At 37.3% G+C, this 19,225-nt stretch overlaps 1 protein-coding gene across 1 annotated transcript in view; it reads left to right on the forward strand.

Moving 5' to 3' along the window:
* Positions 1-598: 598 nt before the first annotated feature.
* CDH12 (cadherin 12) overlaps positions 599-19,225 on the forward strand; it is a 141,644-nt gene continuing 123,017 nt past the window's right edge. The window contains exon 1 of the mRNA XM_010225717.2: positions 599-961. Coding sequence (XP_010224019.2) covers positions 731-961 — 231 coding nt within the window. The 5' untranslated portion in view covers positions 599-730. The remainder of the gene's footprint in view (positions 962-19,225) is intronic.

The following is a 19,225-nucleotide window of genomic DNA, read 5'->3' on the forward strand; positions in this document are numbered from 1 at the left end:
CATAGACCGAACATGGCATATTGGAAGCTGTATGGACACTATTTCCCATATTGTAATTTTCCTGGAATGCAGGCACAACCATTCTCCCGAGTATTCTCTCAGTATGAACTTCACCCATGCCCCACGAATTGGGGATTCCTCCAAAGCTTTTTTCTGGAAGAGCATTCCAGCTCTTGGGAGCAGTGTAGCTCCTGCTTTCCTCTCTCCCTGCATTTTCGGTGTGAATCCAGAGTAAACGTTTTTGACACGGCTGACATGTAGCAGTTTTGTTTGATAACTGGGTCGTACAGCAAGGCTACGTATGGCCTTGTCTTCAGCGAGTCACAAAAGTACCGCTGAGCTGGGCTGGAGTGAGTTATTTCTGTAATAACCAGACAATGTTCTAGAGCAGCTTAGTGCTGCAGTCAAAACAGTAATCGTTTTTAAAGCTCTGATTACTAATCTTTTCTGTCTGTCTCTAGAAACTAACTAGGTGTGAGAATTTTGATGAACGCTTCAATGTAATTTTATGTAATTTGATGTTGCCATGTAAATCTCTTTTATAGGTCCCTTTAGATGGAATTTAATGCGGCAAAACCCTTGTCATCAGAAGGATTAATGCCTGCATTAGCATTTCCGCAATAAAATCAGAAGCTAAGTGGTGGAGGCCACAGACACCTCAAACCTGGATTCCTCTGCTCTGCGTTAAGCGCTGGAGTTTTTATTACTCGCTGTAGGGAAGCTGTTGCCAATGCTTACAAGGAACTGCTTATCCCTGCTTCTCTGGGTCCTGTTTGATGGAGGTCTCCTAACGCCACTGCATCCACAGCCGCAGCAGACTTTAGAAGCAGAGCCAGGAGAAAATGTTGTCCCCGTGCCAGCGAGGAGGTCATCTGCCCAGCGAGTCAAGCGAGGCTGGGTGTGGAATCAGTTTTTTGTGCTGGAGGAATACATGGGCTCCGAACCTCAGTATGTGGGAAAGGTAATTTTTCACTCTTTCTTTAAAAGTTGAAATGACACAAATGAATAGTAAAATGTACTATAAATATCTGCATGTTTCCGATGGCACCAATCTTCTTCAGCGGGCAGTAGTTCTGTCTGTCCATCTCCCTCACCTTCCAGCCTCTCCTGTAGCTATTATAGGCATTATTACGATGTTTATCTTATTTCCTTAGCCTGGTTTTGGAATGAAAAAAAAAAGAGAGAGAGAGAGCCTTGAAATAAGTTCATGGTGCACAAAAACTTTTAGAGAATCTACTGTAAAATTGCACTTTATTTTTAACAACAAATGTCAGACCAATTTCAAGGATAAGATTTGAACCCAGGAATTTTTAGCCCAGAATGCACACAGTCATTTCTGTGATCGGCAGGATTACTCCAACTGGTTTTCAGCCAACACAGATAACTGCTTTTTGCTTTGGTATTGTATGCCTCGGTATCCCTTGCTTTTCTTTTTGATTGTTCAGACTCACTTTAAGTATTTCTAATATGATTTATTGCTTTATAATTCAAGCTCTTGCAGTGTAGCTTTAATTCTCAGTGCACACATATGTACTGCCACACTTGCACAGAATGCAGGCAGTTCTCTTTTTCATTTTGTGCCACTGTTTCTTTAGCAGTGTATAAGTAATTTGATAGCCTGCTTTTTGTGTGTATATGGCTAGGGGAATGAATTTAGGTAATAGAGTTTTCAGAAAGGAGAGCTGATAATGAGACTTGTAGCAGAGTATATATTATTATTAATGCATGCTAGATATAATTTTTGGTTTGAGTGGAGGTCCTTACTGGATGAAAATAAGAGGTCAAGGATTTGTTTTCTGGGTCCCCAAATGCCCTAGAGGGTGGGTTCAGGTTCACTTACATTGAAAATAAAGCATCATGCTCCAGTTTCTACCTTCACATAATATTTTATCTCTTTGTTTTTCCCAACCTTTTGAGGTTGGGAAGGAGGGGGGTTTTTTTTCTAAATATTCCTACGATTCATGGAAAATTACTTTCTCCTTCTGTCTTTCCAAGAAACTCTAATGAGAGGAGGATATATAAATAGAAGTAGAAAAACTGTCTGTGGTTCACTAGGTGACTTAACAAACCAGGCAAAAACATACTGGGATGCTACAAATACAGGCATTAGAGTTAAGCACTAAAGCATATTAGTCAAAAAGGGCTGAAAACCCTTGTGTTTATATCGCAGCGATAACATGGTGAGGCTGTCTGAAGAAGAGAGGGAGAGCAGAACACGCTAAACTGTATTTGTTGCCCGCAGATGTTACAGATGCTGCTTTCTCTCCCACGTCTTTGCCCTGACCACTGGCTAAAGATGCAAGCAGGGGCTCTAGGGACGTGCAGCGCTGTAGCGCACGCGACACGACTGCTGGGCTTTTCTTCCTCAGAAGACAGGGACACTACCACTGCACCGCTGTAACGCAGTGTAATGAGTCTGTGTCACCTTAGGGGATAGGGAAGCATTTAGGGTCTACTGTAGGCTGCCAAAACCATGCCATTTTTACACGAAGTTGCCTATTATAAATATATTCTAATAATTTTGGAATCGACAAGGTGTTTTCATTAAGAGCTAAGCTTATCACATCACAGATATGTTTTTAAAAATCATTTTAAGTTGCTGAAAAGATCATTATTTCAAATATGAGGAAAGAGATGTAATTGCACTGTCATGTGCATAACAGTGAAGCTTCTTTAGTACTTAGGAGTTACTTCAAGAAAATCTGCTGCTTTTCCCTACTAAATAAAATAAAATACAGATGGATCTGCCTGGTGAAACACAAAATAATTTAGGACATATAGTTAGTGCATCCCTAATATTAAGCCAGAAAACCTGCTTCCAAATCATGAAATCCATTCCAGACAGTCATTTCTGAAACTGTGTTTATTACCATCTAAGCTTCTCTTTGGTATTTATTATAGCTTATTTTGTCTGTATTAACCATTCCTTTCAACCTACCTGAAAAAGTAACTTGGATAAGTCATTCTTTGTTTATCTCTTTGAAGAAATAAAAAAAATATAAGGAATATTAGCAATTACCCCTCCATAAGCACTCAAAGAAGGCAGAGCACTACATGGAAGTTCTTACTTCAGAGAAATTGCGCTCTTAAATATGGAAGGTGAAAATAACGTCCAATATAAATTCATAGCCATCGATAACATACCAAAATACACCCAGTGGTGGATAATCAATATCTTTAGATTTTATATATATATTTTAAAAATCATTGATTTCTTTTTAAATACAGGATAGGGTCAAGCTCCTGATTGATTGCAAAAATGCTTCTGTTTTATTGTTACGATAATTTAACCTTATTCTACAGCAGTATATATATGATACTACATATATATACACCCATGCAATTCTCTCTGTAATAGTACTGTGCTTTATCTTAAAGCAATATTAAGTGTTTGAAAAAGTGTAGGTTATTTCATGTGACCTGGGATTAGAGTTTTTCTATTTTCTTCTCCCAACCATGATAGCAGGGTACAATATAGTGACAGGTGCATTGGCATTTATATTGCCTGTTTTAGAACTGCAGCACTAACAATGTCACAGTAATTTATAAATAGGAGTTTAATGCGTCTATTAAATCAGCTGACAATTTCACTAAACAGTTAGGGATGACTAGTTAATTTTGGAAGCCACCTGGAGGAGAACAAAGATTTACAGCAGTAATGTCAGCTGTTATCAGCCAACACACTCAGTTCATTTTATGTCTGTTTTTAGAAGACTATCTCAAGAAGTGTCAGGTTGCAAATCAAAATATAGTTTAGAAACTGATGGGGTTTGGCCTGGCTCATGGTTGGAGATCTTGAAATAGTGCTTCATGTTGACACATTTAATGCTGAAGAAAAAAAAAAAAAAAAGAAAGAGTTATCTCTTAATAAACCTTGGCTGTTTAACCTGAATGTTAAATCAAAGGTTGGAAATCCTCTGCTTGTGTAATATGGAAGTACTGTAAAAATCTAACAAGTTACCCATCAAAAGGTAGCCTGCTTTAGAAGAAATCTAGGCTAAGATGAGAAGTTGCAATATGGTGCTGCCATGTAACACCTTTCTGCAAGTTGGAAGGATTCCGTGGAGAAAACCCGAAGGTACCTAATTTCCTGTGCTTTGTGTGTTTTCTTGGTACCATGAAACTCCATACAATAGCATATATGTAGTCTGAGATTAAAAAGTTCATGATTCATTTTTGTGCCTTCCAAGATGGTTCAGAGAAATACCTGGTTGTCAGATCTACAGGCAGAGTCATGTCACAGCACAGTGTAAAACCACTAGCAAGGTAGCACTTGTAAGCCTTCCTAAACTCTTTCTTTATTTTTCTGTTTTAATAGTGACATGCAAGGAGAGCCTAATGCATTGAAGATTTAAGAGATCAAAATGTATCAGGAGAACGGCATAGGCTGCTCATTATGAGCTTAAAACAAGGCAAACAATTGTTGTAGCACATATGCATTTATGTATGCATGCACTTGTGTGTGTGTGCATATATATAGTTCGCATATATACATAAACTCCTAACATTTAAACACGTTACAGCTCTTTTGTGTGTTGTGTATCTGCACAGTAGCTGTGAGTGGGGATTTCGGCTGGCTGTCCTCAAGCTTGCAGGCAAGCATGTGGTAACTCGTGCTGCACACAGGAGGGGGTACACAGGAAAACATTACAAAGTCCTTTTCAAGGCAACAGTCATTTTTTTTTCTGTTTTCCAGTGTGCATCGACTAAATCTTCTCAGCTTGTCAGTATTATCTCACCAGTGACTCATCTCTACCGTCGTATTTTGTTGCGCAATTTTGTTGTCTTAAAAGCTCCATTGCAGTATACATGCTCACACACATATATGCACACATACATCAGCTGCAGTACTTTCTGTTGTGGTGCCAAGCAGCTGAAAAACATTATAGCCACTGCTGCCCTATGGCAATGTGGGATGCACATAATAAAATGTTTTTTTTTTTGTCTGACTTGCTCCTGAGAAATCCTCATTGTGCTCAGATGCTTCCCCATATACAAAGGCAGAAATGGTGCTGGCGAGCAACATGCAGAGCAGTTCTCTGCTGTGCGTCTGTGAGCAGAGCAGAGCGCTTTCCTGATGGTTAATAATTTGTCCACAGCGTCTGAAATATGAACACAATACCCATTTGCGCATTTTGTAGTGGGTAGATTTTAATATACTGAAGTTCATGTTGATGTTTTTTCAGGCTTAAAACAACGTCATTTTCTGTATGCGCACTCTGATTTTACATTCTTTTCTCTGTCGTGTGGATGTCAGGATGACAGGGCCGTCCAGGAAGGAAATTTTGCACTGCTTGTGCAGAATCTGAATTTTCAGGCAAATGAATTTCCAGTGCCGTAGCACTCGGATTGGTTTTATTCACAAGCACTGAGTTAATTTGAAAGAATAAAGGATAGAATTAAAGGAAAACAAATTCATAGACATAGCTCAAATGCTACTGACCTTTGGAAATAAAAAATAGTCTAGGTCTCTGTCAATATCTCCACTCTGATTAATCCAATCCTTTTTTTAATCACAAAGGGTTTGCTATCTTACCAGACTCTGTGTCCACAATTGAAGCAAAAGTGCTAGAAAGAGACCTGTATTATTTCCATTAGGCATTTGCATGGAGCTGCCTTCAAGGAGATGACAGTTGTACAGGCACTGCTATGAGTAACCTGTTAATTCACTTTCTTGAGAAAGACACTACAGTTACTCATTTCTAGATAGTCTGAATTAAAAAGGAACTGTAGTTACAACAGTGAGCTTGTTCAGCACATGTTAACTCACAGCAATATGTGTATCCACCTCTCTCTGCAGACACCAGGGTAAAATTCCTGTTTGCCTTAGTGAGCCTTAGATGGTAATTTAAGGCATAATCCAGTAATCACATATGATCATGTCAATCTGGCTTACCAAATTAACTCAGCTGTATTGCAGAACCAGCTGTGCATATGTGAAGTAAAGTGATTCTGATACAATCTAAGCTACCTGTTTTTATTCAGTGTTCCACCATCGTGAGATGTGCATATGATCTGTTATTGCATCTCGCTGGAAAGGAGCAATAATTTTTTTTGACTTGGTTGCTTTTGATTTTTTGACCTTACCCTACCTGTTTCTTTTCACTTCGAAATATCCTTTTCCCCATTTTTCTTAACTAGCAGGCCTCTCCCGGTATTGTTTATTCATTGGCTGAGTATTTGCTATGCGTATTTTCAAGTAAAAACTAATGTGGCTTTAATTTTTATTTATCTTTAAAACAGCCTAGAAAGCATCACTCGATCCTCACATCTTTCTCTTCCCAAGCATTAGCTGTCTAATACAGTCACATTTTTACAGATATAAAAACTGATGAAGAGACATGAAATATCACGGAAGTATAAAAGGAATCAGAACTAGGGGCAGAACTCTGCACTTCTCATCTCGCTGTGTTGAGCTGAGACCATTTGACTTCGTCTCTCTCGCTTATTGTTAGCAAGAGAAAAAAGTGATGACTTTGAAAGCTTTGTATCCTGTATATTGCATAAAGAACATGAGACACAAAGCAGTTTTGACAGCTGCACATGAAATTGCAGGATGGAAGTAGAGCCATGGAAATGCAAAGCTCCCATGAGCAAATCAAACTTGAATTTAATATTTACTTTTGCAAGCTCATCTTTTTACAAGGCGTGTAAAGACCCAGTTTTATTGTCACATGTTATAGAGATGAGTAACTTTAGACATAAGAGAATGCTTCTTATTGATCCAGTGACTTCACTTACTTACTCATTGATTCACTTCAGGTAGCTCATAGTGGGAAATTAGAAGCACAAATACTGGTAATAGCAACACCTTCTGCATGTGGTTGTAGCATTCATGAAAATTATATAAGGTTTTTGCAGATCAAACAAAGATGAAAACTCTGTTTTCATTGATTGCATGAGAGGGAACAGAATGAATGACAGGGATGAAGACAGATCAAAATGAAAAAGAAAGATCAGCTGCTTGAGTTGTAAACCTACGTTTTAGAAGTTGCAGAAGGTGGTGAGGATCATTCTTGACTGGTAGGGAGGCCGCAAATAGAAATAGTTAAAACTCTAAAACTCAGCAGACTACATTGGCCTGGAGTTCAGACATCAGCGTACAGAGGCTGAAAGCCTAAGGAGATGCTTCTGTTAGATTGAAAGTACCAGCTCTCATGAGACTTCTGGATACAACTGAGTAGATGATCTTAATGACACCAGTATTTGTCTGTAGTTTATATTGGCACCATCGACAAGGAAATATAAAAGAGCTTGTAGAAGGTAAAATGCTAAGGAAAAGCAGTGCCTTTATTATAGTTTTCCTTTGAATGTCACTATTGAAATTCAGTAATCATGTATAAGTATAAAATAACATTTATTAAAAAAAACCCTTCAAACTTAAATATATTTTTCAAATAAAATCTCAAATATCCTCAAACAAACCATTTCTTCTATCAAGAATCAACCAGTTTTTAACTAACCATACTCTTCAAGCAAAAGAAAACTATTTCCAGTTAGGTATCTAGCACCAATCTATGGGAGAGGAAGAAATGGAAGAAATGCGCCCAGGTTTCAGATACTAGAGTTCACGTCCCGTGTGCGAGTTATGAACAGAAACTAAGGTGATTTGGGTTGGCAATCTCATCAGGTGCTGCAGCTAGGTCCTACCTGGTGTGAGAGTCTGCCGTGGCAGAAGTCCCAAGCTGCAAAAGACCTCTGCTTCTGAGGACGATTAGAGCGCATATATATCAAACTGGAATTTGTAACGCTGTATAATACCACGAGCTGTGGACTTGGTGCAGATATTGGTTTTATGACAGGGGCAGTTTCCCTCCGTCTTGCACATCTCTACCTTCCACAGGCTGTGAATGACCTGTCTCTCCCTTCTCTCTAGAGATAACTATTTTATAATTCCTTTTTCTGCTCCGGTGTTCCTGACATCCACTCTGCTGCAAAACTTGCAATTGCTTTATTCCTTTGAGATGATCTGGTACATATCCAATTAAATTCTGAGCAGCGGTTCCCACCTTCCATTTAACTTTGAACTCTGCAGCTTATGTCCCAGTCTGTAGAAAGCCTTGTGTACTCTAAAGCTCGCTTACTTTTGCCAGATGTGTTGTTATGCCTTATAAAAGGAAATACCTGCATAAGTGGTCCTTGTCTTTGCTCTACATTAATTCAGATACAAAACAGGTTAGATTGGGTGTCTTCCATCTGTAAAAGAACAACAAGAAAACAAAATGAAGGTACCATACCCAGGTGTAGAAAAGCTTTTGTTATACGATATAGTGCTATATAGGCAAGAGTGAATAACAAGGAGAGGGTGCTTAAGCAAAATGTACTCCATGTGAAACCAACCTTGGAGTAGATATCTTAAGAAAGGTGAAAAAGGAAAGGGAAAGGGTGAAAAACATAATAATTCAACACACTGAAGAAAATACCCACTACTATTGGCCTGGAGTGAAAGTAAACCACATCTATTTTTTTAGTTACCAGTTATCTTTATAAAAGATAAATTTTATTTTATCTTCTAGAGGAAGATTTCATTTCATGAACATGTAGAAGAAAAAAAGAAACAATTACTGATTCTTGCTGCACTGCAAAATGTAGAGAGGGCAGCAGAAAAACAGGTTAAAGTAGTATATATGGAATAAGATGTGAAGAAATACCCAGAAGAAAGATGGCAATAAAGAATGATTTTATATAAGTTCAGAAACTGTAGAAATAAAATGCTGGAGTTAGAAACAGAGAAGAAATCTCGGTCCTTTTAAAACTAGTGGGAGTTCTGTCACTGACTGCACTGAAGCTTGGGGTCTGAAGGATGCCCAATACCTGACATCTTGGTATCAAGGTATTTTGTTGCTTGTTACTGATACTTTCCATCAACACATTTGCTTCGTACACGTTCACGTATCTGTGAGTCTTCGAACGTTATTCCCGAAAGAGATGGTACCCAAAATTTTGTATCTTGAAGCGTGGGAGTGTTAACCCAAACTATAAATAAAAGCTTAAGATCTGCACTAAGTTTTGGCTAAAATAGCTGTGTGTAGTTGTTTTCCCTGTACTTCCAGAGCAGGAGGAAAAGTAGAGAACAAAGCAGAGTTTGGGGGGGAAAAAAAAAAAAAAAAAACAACTGTCTTCCAGTGCCAGCTTTAACAACTGCTAGATAATTTTTATCTATTAGTCTCTGAACAGGTAAGCTGAAGATGTTATTGATGCCATTGAACCGAATGCCTTTATGACCTGTCTACTGCTTATTTAAAAATAGTTGATTTTCAGTTACAGATGAATTAGTGACCCCTGATGTGATGAAAATACGAAACTGAGCACATTAAAAAAAGAAAACACCACCATTTTGCTTCCTGAACTCCATCATGCTATATTTGATGAGGATCTAGACTGAAATTTATGTTGTTTAACAAATTCATTAATAGTGTGGAGAAGGGAGCGAATATTCAAGTAACAATATTTGAGGATAATATTAAATGATTTGGGTTAGTAAAGACAAAGGCAGAGTGTGGTAAAGGACCTTATGACATTAAAACAGAAGAAATTCAATATGAAGTATATAAATAAATTTAAATGAATTGGGAAGAGGAAGAGCCATAATCCTGCCTTCATTGGGTATTTTAATAATAATACAATATCAAGAAGGTTTAAAATTGCAGGTCAGCATCCTAAAGTGATATCAAGAAAAAGCGCCCAGTTAGCCAGACTTTTGATATATCGTTGCAAATATCCATGCCTTGCATATACAGTCTTCCTCCTGCCAAACACTGCACAGTAACTGCTTCTCTAGTAACTGCTTCATGTCCCTGGCTGAAGATCTTCCAGCTGAGCTTTCTCAGAGCCCCCTCTGAGCCTCTTAGCGGATCCAGTAACTCTCAAGTTGGTCTAAGCTCCAGACCCGTGCTGTGCACGACTGCGGCCTCCCTTGCTGTTGTGCTGGCTCCAGGGCTGAGCTTGTGCCCCATCTCTGCTCAGGCCAACCTTGCCCTGAGGTTGCTCGAGGGAGCCCTAGTGCCCTAACACAGCTGCAAAAGGCAGTGTAGGTAGAGGCTGCAAATATTGCTGAATGTCTTCATGCTGTGAGGCTTCTGTCCTTTCATAATAATCTTTTTTTAAAAAAAAAAAAAAAAACTATTTTTGGAAAATGCTGTAGGACATTTAAATGACACTTTGCAATCTGCTTCATGGAAATAAAATGACCTGCTGATATGGATAGGAGTAGAAATTGTGTCATGTAAGTCTGACTGTCTGATACACTGTCAACTGAAAAGAAAATGAAAATTTTATTATCCCTACTGCTTTTCTTCTGTGGATGAAGTCCCTGTTTGTCTTGTGAATTCTAAAGCCCTCAGTTCTGTGTGTGCTTGCACGCATCCTTTATATACAAAGTAAATTTGAGACAAATTTAAGCAAAGTAGTATTTTGTGTGCTGCTTGAATAAACATTTAGGACTGTCAGGCATGTGTACATCACTATTTTGATGTTCTGTCCTTTCTTAAGTCTTCGGAGGTGCTTTGGCACTCATTTACACTTGCCCTTTTGAAAAGGCATAAGGTGAGGCAAGATGAGAATTTTCTCTTCCACTGTCTCAGAAGGTAATGTCAATAAATGTGTTTTAATTAGCAAAATCTTTGACTATGTCAGTGAACAAGCAATATTCCCCGGGGATGACCCTGCGCCATTCAGCAGAGGTTATTCTATTCAAATTCTTCAGGTATCCTTGCTTTTCAACAGTGATGTTGGAGTTAGCTTGGTGATCACTAAGCTGATTATCTGAGTCTTATCTTTTTTTTTTTTTTCCTTGCATCTTGGGGTGAGTGAACTGTTACTGTGGTGAAGAGAGTAGAGTTTGTCTAGTCTTCCCTGACACAGAAACCAAAGACATTTGCTTTGGGGTGTAAAAATGCAGGTTTAGATGTTCAGTCATTGCATCAAAAAACAGCAGCTGATAGATATTTAGGTATTTATGGTTTATGTGAATTACTGATCAACAGGTAGATAGTAAATGCAGTGCAGAGCAGTCTAATTGCTCTAACAGTGTGGTTCTTATTGTGAGAACCAAAGCATAAACTGGTAAAGCGTAAGCCAAGAAAAAAAAAATCTAATTGGAGTTATTAGTGTAGTGTATTTCTTGTAGAGCCCTAAAACACTTTTTCAGCACCGTAATAAAAGGCAGTTAAAAGCTCCTTCTCGTCAACCCCAGCAGTATCAGTCCAGCAGTAGTTTAACCCTAATTGATGCCAGTAGTAGAGTCCTAGGAAAAAATCGATGAGTGTTTGTGGAGTCAGGAGATTCACACCTAAACCTAATGAATTCTGGCAGATGGCATTTGTGCTGTTCAAGAGCTGTAATAAAGATACTGAAAACTTGCAGCAGTGACCAGTTTTATTCAACATTTCTTTTTGCTTAAGGTACGTGTTACTGTGACACTTTTAAAAAATATTGTATCTACTTCTAAATAATTTATCTGCTGGCAGACTACTGTCCTGTGTCCAGAAGAGTTAAATGGCACCAATGAAAGGAGGATCCATTTGCCGTGTCGGAAAGTTATCTAGGGCCTGATTCCGAATTTCCCATACTACATCACTCCTACTTTAGAAGTTGAGTATAAAATTCTGCCATATGAGTCTAGCAGTACTTTCACTGTATTTACTGTAGCAATACATAATAATAATTTTATTTCCCTGGGTAGAAAAACTAGATATATCATCTATAATATAATGTATAATAATATATAAACTTTTTTTTTTTTTTTTAGGATTGAAGATTTTTTTTTTTTGAAAAAGTGTATTTGAACCTATACAAAATGGATTCTCTTCTCTTAAAAATGTTGGAAAATGTTGGAATCCACGGAGGTGCTTTAATGGATCTCATCCTTAAGGCATCTGAACGTTGTAATGATTATTTGGAAGCAGCTCTGCCCAGCAGGAAAGTATTATCTCCCTTCGATAGAAAGGCAATAAAGCAGAGGAAAGCCTCCATTATTTGTCAGAGTAATTATAAAATTATATTGAATCCTTGGAGACTAGAACATCCATTCTGTTTTTTTTTTGTTTTTAATGAGTGTTTTTTTATAAATATTCATCTACAGCTTGATGTTGACTGCGTCAATAAGGAGGGAATTTCCTTGTGCACAGCAATGCAGCAATCAAAAGGCTTGGGCAGAGCTGCGTACATGGAAGTCAAATAAAGGATTAGTGATTAAATTTCTCTACATCCAGCCACTGCAATGCTCTTTGGATTAAATAGTTAGCTTCCAAGTCCATTCCTAGTCTTGACATTAATAATGTCAAATTTGTAACTGCAAGGTGAGGTAAGCTCAAGGGAGTAAGGGAAGGGGAGAAAAGGGCAATGCTGTCAGTTCTTTGCTAGTCAACTACATTCATGAATCATCAGACGAGATGACAAAATTGTTAAAATTACAGGGAAAAAAATGGCAATCAAAAGTACCACACTGAAAACTCCTAATACTCTTATTTGCTTTTTTGCCTCTGCTTCTTTACTTGTTTTCCTTGAAATAGATATTTAACTTGTTTCTTAGGACAGTGCAGCCTCAACGATTGATTTTGAAGTAATGGTTTCCTCAATGTGTTAAATAATTCTGACATGTTGCTCATTTTCTTTAATTATCTGCAAGTATCAGTAGTAAAAAACGCATAAGAGCAATGTTATAAGTAATCAGCCTAATGGCATTATTTTTTCCTATAAGATAATAAGAGATATGTGCTGATTTTGAACATATTATATGCATTATACAGGTCAATATTTTTACACTAATGGAAAGAGAAATCCCTGCTGCACCTCTGCCTGATATGCACAAGACAGGAAACAAATATATTTTAATTCCATATATTGGTGTGGGCTCTGTTGATGTGATTATTGCTGATGAATAGTTGGTATGCCATGAGTCTGATAAATATGTAGAACATATAGCTTCAATAGTTTATCTCTGGCATAACTACCTAGCAATGTAACTCACACTTCGAGAAAGAAAAAAGTAACTTAAAAAATAAATATATGTAAAATTATGGAAGGACTTTGCAAAGCCATTGCCATTATATGAGGAACATGTGTTTAAATAACCAATTACTTATTTAAATAAGTCATTTATAATATTAATATTTGTGGGTGTTTTAAACTAAAGGACAAGATGAACAAGAGCCTAAAACAGTGCCTCCAAAGAAAGATAATGATGCTGTTTCTCTGAATGCTGCCAATATCCTATGCATTTTGATATATTTATTAATACAAATGCTTCTCCGAGAATTGATCCTTCAATTCAGGGTTCTAAAAGTAAATTTTCTTTTTTCCCTGTTGAATTTCAGTATATTTCATGTCACACTATCATTAATTTTTTAGCCAGACAGTAAAAGATATGTATATGTATCTATTTAAGGATAGAATGTTTTTCTTTGCAATTTAAATTAAAACCCACTTCCATTTAGAGGCGTGACCAATAAATAAATCAGACCCTTCTTAAAAATTATTATTTTTTTTTTTTCAGAAGGAAAAAAGAACAGACTTTATCTTTATTACATGCTGGAGTCCTGACCATATTTCAATCTCCTGGCAATTGAATGATGAATGTTTTTGTTTGGCTCTAAAGTGCACTTTTGAAGCAAATCTCTTTAACCTTCAGACTTACTGTACTTTGGATCATTTCTAGATAGAAATAAGCTAAGGATGCCCTACAGGAATTGGCATTTAACCTATGGGTGCAGACTAGACCTTGTCCAGAGCATGAACCTGAGGTGCCCTTAGTGTGAACACTAGTTCCGCAGCATCAGCTGCATCTTTCAAGAAATCCACTCTTCCTGGATCCACTATATTAATGCCAATGTATATAGAGATTATGTCTTCCAGCTCGTCAAATCCAAATATGGAGAAATTGTCCACAGCTGTATAAGTGTTGGCATGTTTAGAGGCAACCCTTTTTCCCTCTGTTTGAGTTAAGCTTTTCAGTGCTTTCAAGAAGAGCTGCTGAGTTGAAGTGTTTTATGTAGTCCAAGGATGCGGGAGAAATTTTGCAGAATGGTAGCTTGACACAAGTTTTATGATCTCTGTTTTGGAGTAGCTCTTTGAAACACTTATATTAAGAATGGTTGAAAATATGACATAAATATGCCACATTTTCATGCCTATATTGTATCACTCTCATAGTCCATATCTTTAAAGCGTAGATACTAGAAAATAAGTCTCTACACAAATTGCACAGAATCAGAGCAGCGGCAGGCTCCTGGGAGTAAAAGATGCTTAGGCTAGCATCTTATCCATGTCTTTCCTCCTGGAATATGAGGTCTAGTAGATTAAATGAGTTCCCGTTTAAACAGCCATAATATGCATTATGGTATAACCGTATCTATCACAGAAACTCATCTAATTTTCTGTGCCTTTAGCTTTCCAAAACATTTGGTTGCTGTTTAGGCAGTTTAGGGACTGTCTGTTCATTGAATAGTCCTAGTCTGCTGAGCCAGGGTGAGCGGACATGATGTGGAAGAAGAGGTCTTACCACAAGTGAAGCAAAAAACTTATTGCAGGAAAGTGTTAAAGGTTGGTATCCATACAAAATCAATATCAGTAAGTTACGGCTGATCAACAGAGAAATAAAAAATTATTTGTTCGTGCATTCGGTTTAGGGAAAGTGCAATCTACTTAAATAGGTTTTCACTGCAGCAATGGGAAATAATGTGAAGTCTCATTAAAAAAGGAAAAAGAAAAAAAAAGAGAGGAAACGAGGAAACCAACTCAATAATGAATTCTTCAAAAGAAAATTTGGAGTATGATGAAGTGTAAAAGGAATTGTAAAAACAGAAGTCATTCTTTGAAAATTCGTTTATGCTCTTTACAGTATATTTATTCCAATAAAGGCAAGTAGTTTCTCCTGAATATGTGCTCATGAAAATATTCACTGTGGTTTTCTCTAGACTAAAAAAAATTAATATTTCAAAACTTCTTTGTATATGAAAGAGTTGAGAAAGGATAAATACATTTCTTACAAGCTGTGATAGTGAAGTCTTGTATGTAGAATGCAGTCTAAAATACCATCTGGTTTTTTTCAAGACTCTCATAAAAAGTGTACTTTTTAATACTTCACTATGTAAAATTAATTTGCCCTTCTTTTAGAAATATTTGCTAGCTGTTTAGCAACATCCATTAGTAATGCATATTATTTATACTTTTGATCATATTCTTCTTTTATTTTTTGCCTTCCGTTTCTCTTTCCCTTTTCCTTTCCCCCTTCCCTATCCTTTCCCCTTCCCTTTTTCCATCTTCTCCTCTTTTCCCTCCTTTCTCTTTTCCTTTCTTTTTCTATCTCTAGAGAAAAAGAATGAATAGAAAACAGTCATAAAGAAAATAATGTATGTTTGTGTATAAAATCAGCAGCTAGGGGAACAGTGTTAGATTATTTACTTTCACACTGATAAATGATCCAAATGTTCTTCTGATTCCAATATCCTGACCTTTCCTGTTTTCATACTTAAGCCTTTACTGAGCTGACCTAGTTTCGTGTGGAAGAAGGACAAGTTTGCTCTTGGGGAGAGTTCCCTGTCCAGATCAACTCTGCTCATCTTTGGAACTGGCTTGGGTTATTAAGATGGCCCTTCTTTTGGGTGTCCCCAGCTGAAGCTGGGTAAAGTTAGATGTTTCTGCTTCATTTCTTTGCTTTTCGCTTTGGGCTGTAGGGTTAAAGCTCATGTACAGTTGCTGTGTGCAGGAAGGCACTTAAAATGCAGAGGACTGTCACTGAAGTCACTAAAATTGGCTTCTATTTATACCAGTGATTTACTTTGTACCCCTGTATATTTTGTATGTTTCCCTTCCTGTATGTAGGCAATGGTCATGTCCACTTGAAAAAGATGCAGTTACCGTCTTTTGTTTGTATATGAATGTCATTTTGTAGAATCATCATTAACCTTGCTGTGTTGGAGGCCCTAACACCTCCACAACCTTGGCAGTATGTTGCTGATATATATATATACACACACACACACACACACACACACACACACACACACACACACACACACATACATATATATATTTCCTCTGTGGGTGAAAGGTAGGTGAAGCAGTGGGATCTGCCCACCAAATGTAGTAGCAGGAATACAAAACTTTATCTGCACTTTTCAGAAGTGATTTTGAGACATCTTGGCAGTTCTGGTGCATCTGTAGTGTCTTGCCAGGGAGGGAGTTGTGTTTGAACACTGTACTAAGCTGCAGAGGAGAAGTGTCTGCCACCTGAGATACACAGGTACTGTCTTATAACTTGTTTATAGATCAATACACACCTTTTCATACTTGTGCTTTGTACTGCCTGGCATGGCTGAAATACCCATGCAGCAGTTGATCAAAGCCATTGCCACTCACAGGTTGTAGACAAGTTGTAGAGCCACTCTTCATAGTTTATTTAATATTTTCCAAAAATGTTTTCTTCTTTCTCTTTCTTAAAAATGAGAACAATGGCTTTCTGAACAAAAATGCTCAAGCTGAGAGAACCTGTACCAGTAGGAGGGGGAGGGGGAATAGTCTGGATTTTGTTGAGGTTATTTTATGTATATTAATAACATTTTTTAAAATTTGTAGAATATGAAGAGAGTCTTCATATTTCCCCATTATTTTTCTTCTAAAATGTAGATCCATTTCACATTCCTCTTATTCTTAAGAATGAGCTTCTGTGAGTTTATCTTTACACAGGTGAAACTCTGGGATTTTATTAAAAAAGAAAAAGAAAAAAGAGGAATGCCATCTTACATGGTTGACTCCTTGGTGCTGTTAATAACTGAATCCCCCAAGCCCCCAGATTGTCCAAGGCACCAGGGGTCCACAGTATTAAGGCAGTTGGCTGCAAAATAGATCTTTTAGGAAGGCAGAAGTGTTATACTGTTTCTAGCTGCAGCTGGTATATCAATTTAGGAAGAAAGCAAATGACTGTTGCTCCAGGTACCAGCTGTTCCACTAATGAAGACAACACTACTAGAAGTACTGTTTAAAATGAGCTAATCTTAAAATTATGGGTTTTTTTTGGCAGGAAATCTGTGTTATAATGCCTTCTTAAAGTGTGCTGGGTAAGACCTCACATACAAATAATTTTTGCATGCAACTGCATATCACTGCAACCAGTCTAAGTAGGTCATTAAGTTAACAAACAAGTTAGCAAAGAAACTTTCAAATCTTTAGCAAGGTCTTTCACTAATTTTCTGCTTTTTAATAAAATTAATTAAAAAAAATCAGAGGAAATGTAGAATTCAGTTAAATTCTCCTAAAAGAACATCATTCTCAGAAGGCTGTAAATGTGCTGGGGCACAGTTTATTTATGATTTCATAGCATCAAATTTCATTCTGTGACAGGTGCTTGGCATCCCACAGCACCAATCCATGCTTCTTGCAAATGTATCATTAAAATGAGAAAATGCACACTGTTACGGCACACACAGAGTAAATCAAAAGCTCTTTTTTTTTTTTTTTTTGCTTAAATATTTTTCATCGTCTATGCTAGATGATTTTTCAAAGCAGATTTTGTGGCGCTCAAAACAAGGCTAGCTGAGTGCCAGTGAGGGATGAATCTCTTTGGAAAGCTTAAAAAGCTACTCTGCAAGCGAACGCCTTTTCCTTTTCATACCTCTAAGCCTCTAAGCCAGCCTCTCAAAAGGCTCAGTTTTAGCGCAAAGGATGTAGCTCTGAATCGGCTCTGTTGGCGGCTCAGCAGGAACGATTCCCTGCCCATGTAGGTGGGGAAGGCGAGAGCAGGAACGGGAAGCTCTGTACATCAAGCTGTTTTCTTTTTCTTTTCTTCTGGGTCAAACTCCCCATTGCTCCCTTAACAGAACCGGCGCTATGGAGCTGGCGACTGCTACAAAGCGACCTGGGCCCTGCTGCGGATATAAACTTTGGCAGTTATGCGGTATCCCCCGATACAAAAATGAAGTGTAATGCTAACACAGCCTTGAATGTCTTTCCAGTGCCTCGAATGTCTGTTGATTTTTGACAAATTCATTGGCCAAAAAGTGTAATTACCTGTCACTTCCCAGATTCAGTATAAACAAAACCAAACTCAGTTTATATTTTCTGGTCTTGAATGAATTGCAACAAATGACATATTATCCTATGCAAATTAGACCACATTATCCTTTATTGTTAAATTCCATTCAATTTATGGTACAAATATTGTTTCATTAACAAAAGATGCTAATAAATTTAGGATTAACTCAAGTAATTCCAATTAGGTACCAGTGTTCTGTGATCTCATTAAGCAGCATGTATTTTCTATACTTGTTCCTTTTCAGTGTAGTTAAAATTCATCATCTTTTACTGAGCTTGTATGTTTGCTTAATATGGCTTATCCACAGCAGAGATTGGGTGAAACAAACATTTCATTCTAACAAAATAGGTCATGAGTGTAATTCTGAACCCTGAGAAAAAAAAAAAAAAACTTCTTTTTTTGGAAATAAAAACAATTCCTTTGAGCAAACATATTTCTCATTCTCATTGGAACATGAATTTTAAGGTGGTGAACATGAGAACTGTGTTGTAATGCATGCAAATGTAAGGACAGACAGCAAAGGAAGTAGGTGGTGTTTGAGACCTAGAAGGTCAGTGAAAGTCAGTGAGCTGTTATTCTGATTTCATGCTCAAGCGTGGCAGCTGAAAATCACTGTCATAACAAAATAATATTTCCTAGGAAAGTTGTTAGAAATGCTTCCTTTTATGCATATGACTTCCTTGATCATGATTAGCACCTATTGCAAAATCCAGTTAATAGCTACAATATTAAGCAGTGAAGAAAGCCTTACTTCTGTAACATTAATAAATAGGTAAAATCCCTCTTACATAATGAGTAAATCCAAAACCCAAAAAATAATTTCACAGTTACTTCTATCTAAATGTAGTTTTATTATTAAAACTGCAGAAAGCATTCTTTGATCATGTTTTGCTTGCAACTTGAATCCTGGAATAATCAAACAGTATTATTTGAGGTTCTGCACGATCCTATATATAAAAATTGTTTCCACGCAAGAAAATAAAAGATATCTGTTACTTTGATTTTGAAATCTTCAGTTTATTAAGACTTAAAAGTGGAAGCAAAACTTGTCTAAGCGTGTGAACTGAAACAAAATACCTATTCCCATTCAGCAGGAGAAAACTGCTAGCACTTACAAGGCCCTAATTATTATCAAACGGCATTGAAGGCAATGATAGTTTTGCCATTGACTTCGCTGGGGACAAGATTTTGCCT

The sequence above is a fragment of the Tinamus guttatus genome, unplaced genomic scaffold (assembly GCF_059628265.1).
Source record: "Tinamus guttatus ecotype Peru unplaced genomic scaffold, ASM5962826v1 Tinamus_guttatus_pri_ptg000222l, whole genome shotgun sequence".
Lineage (NCBI taxonomy): Eukaryota > Metazoa > Chordata > Aves > Tinamiformes > Tinamidae > Tinamus > Tinamus guttatus.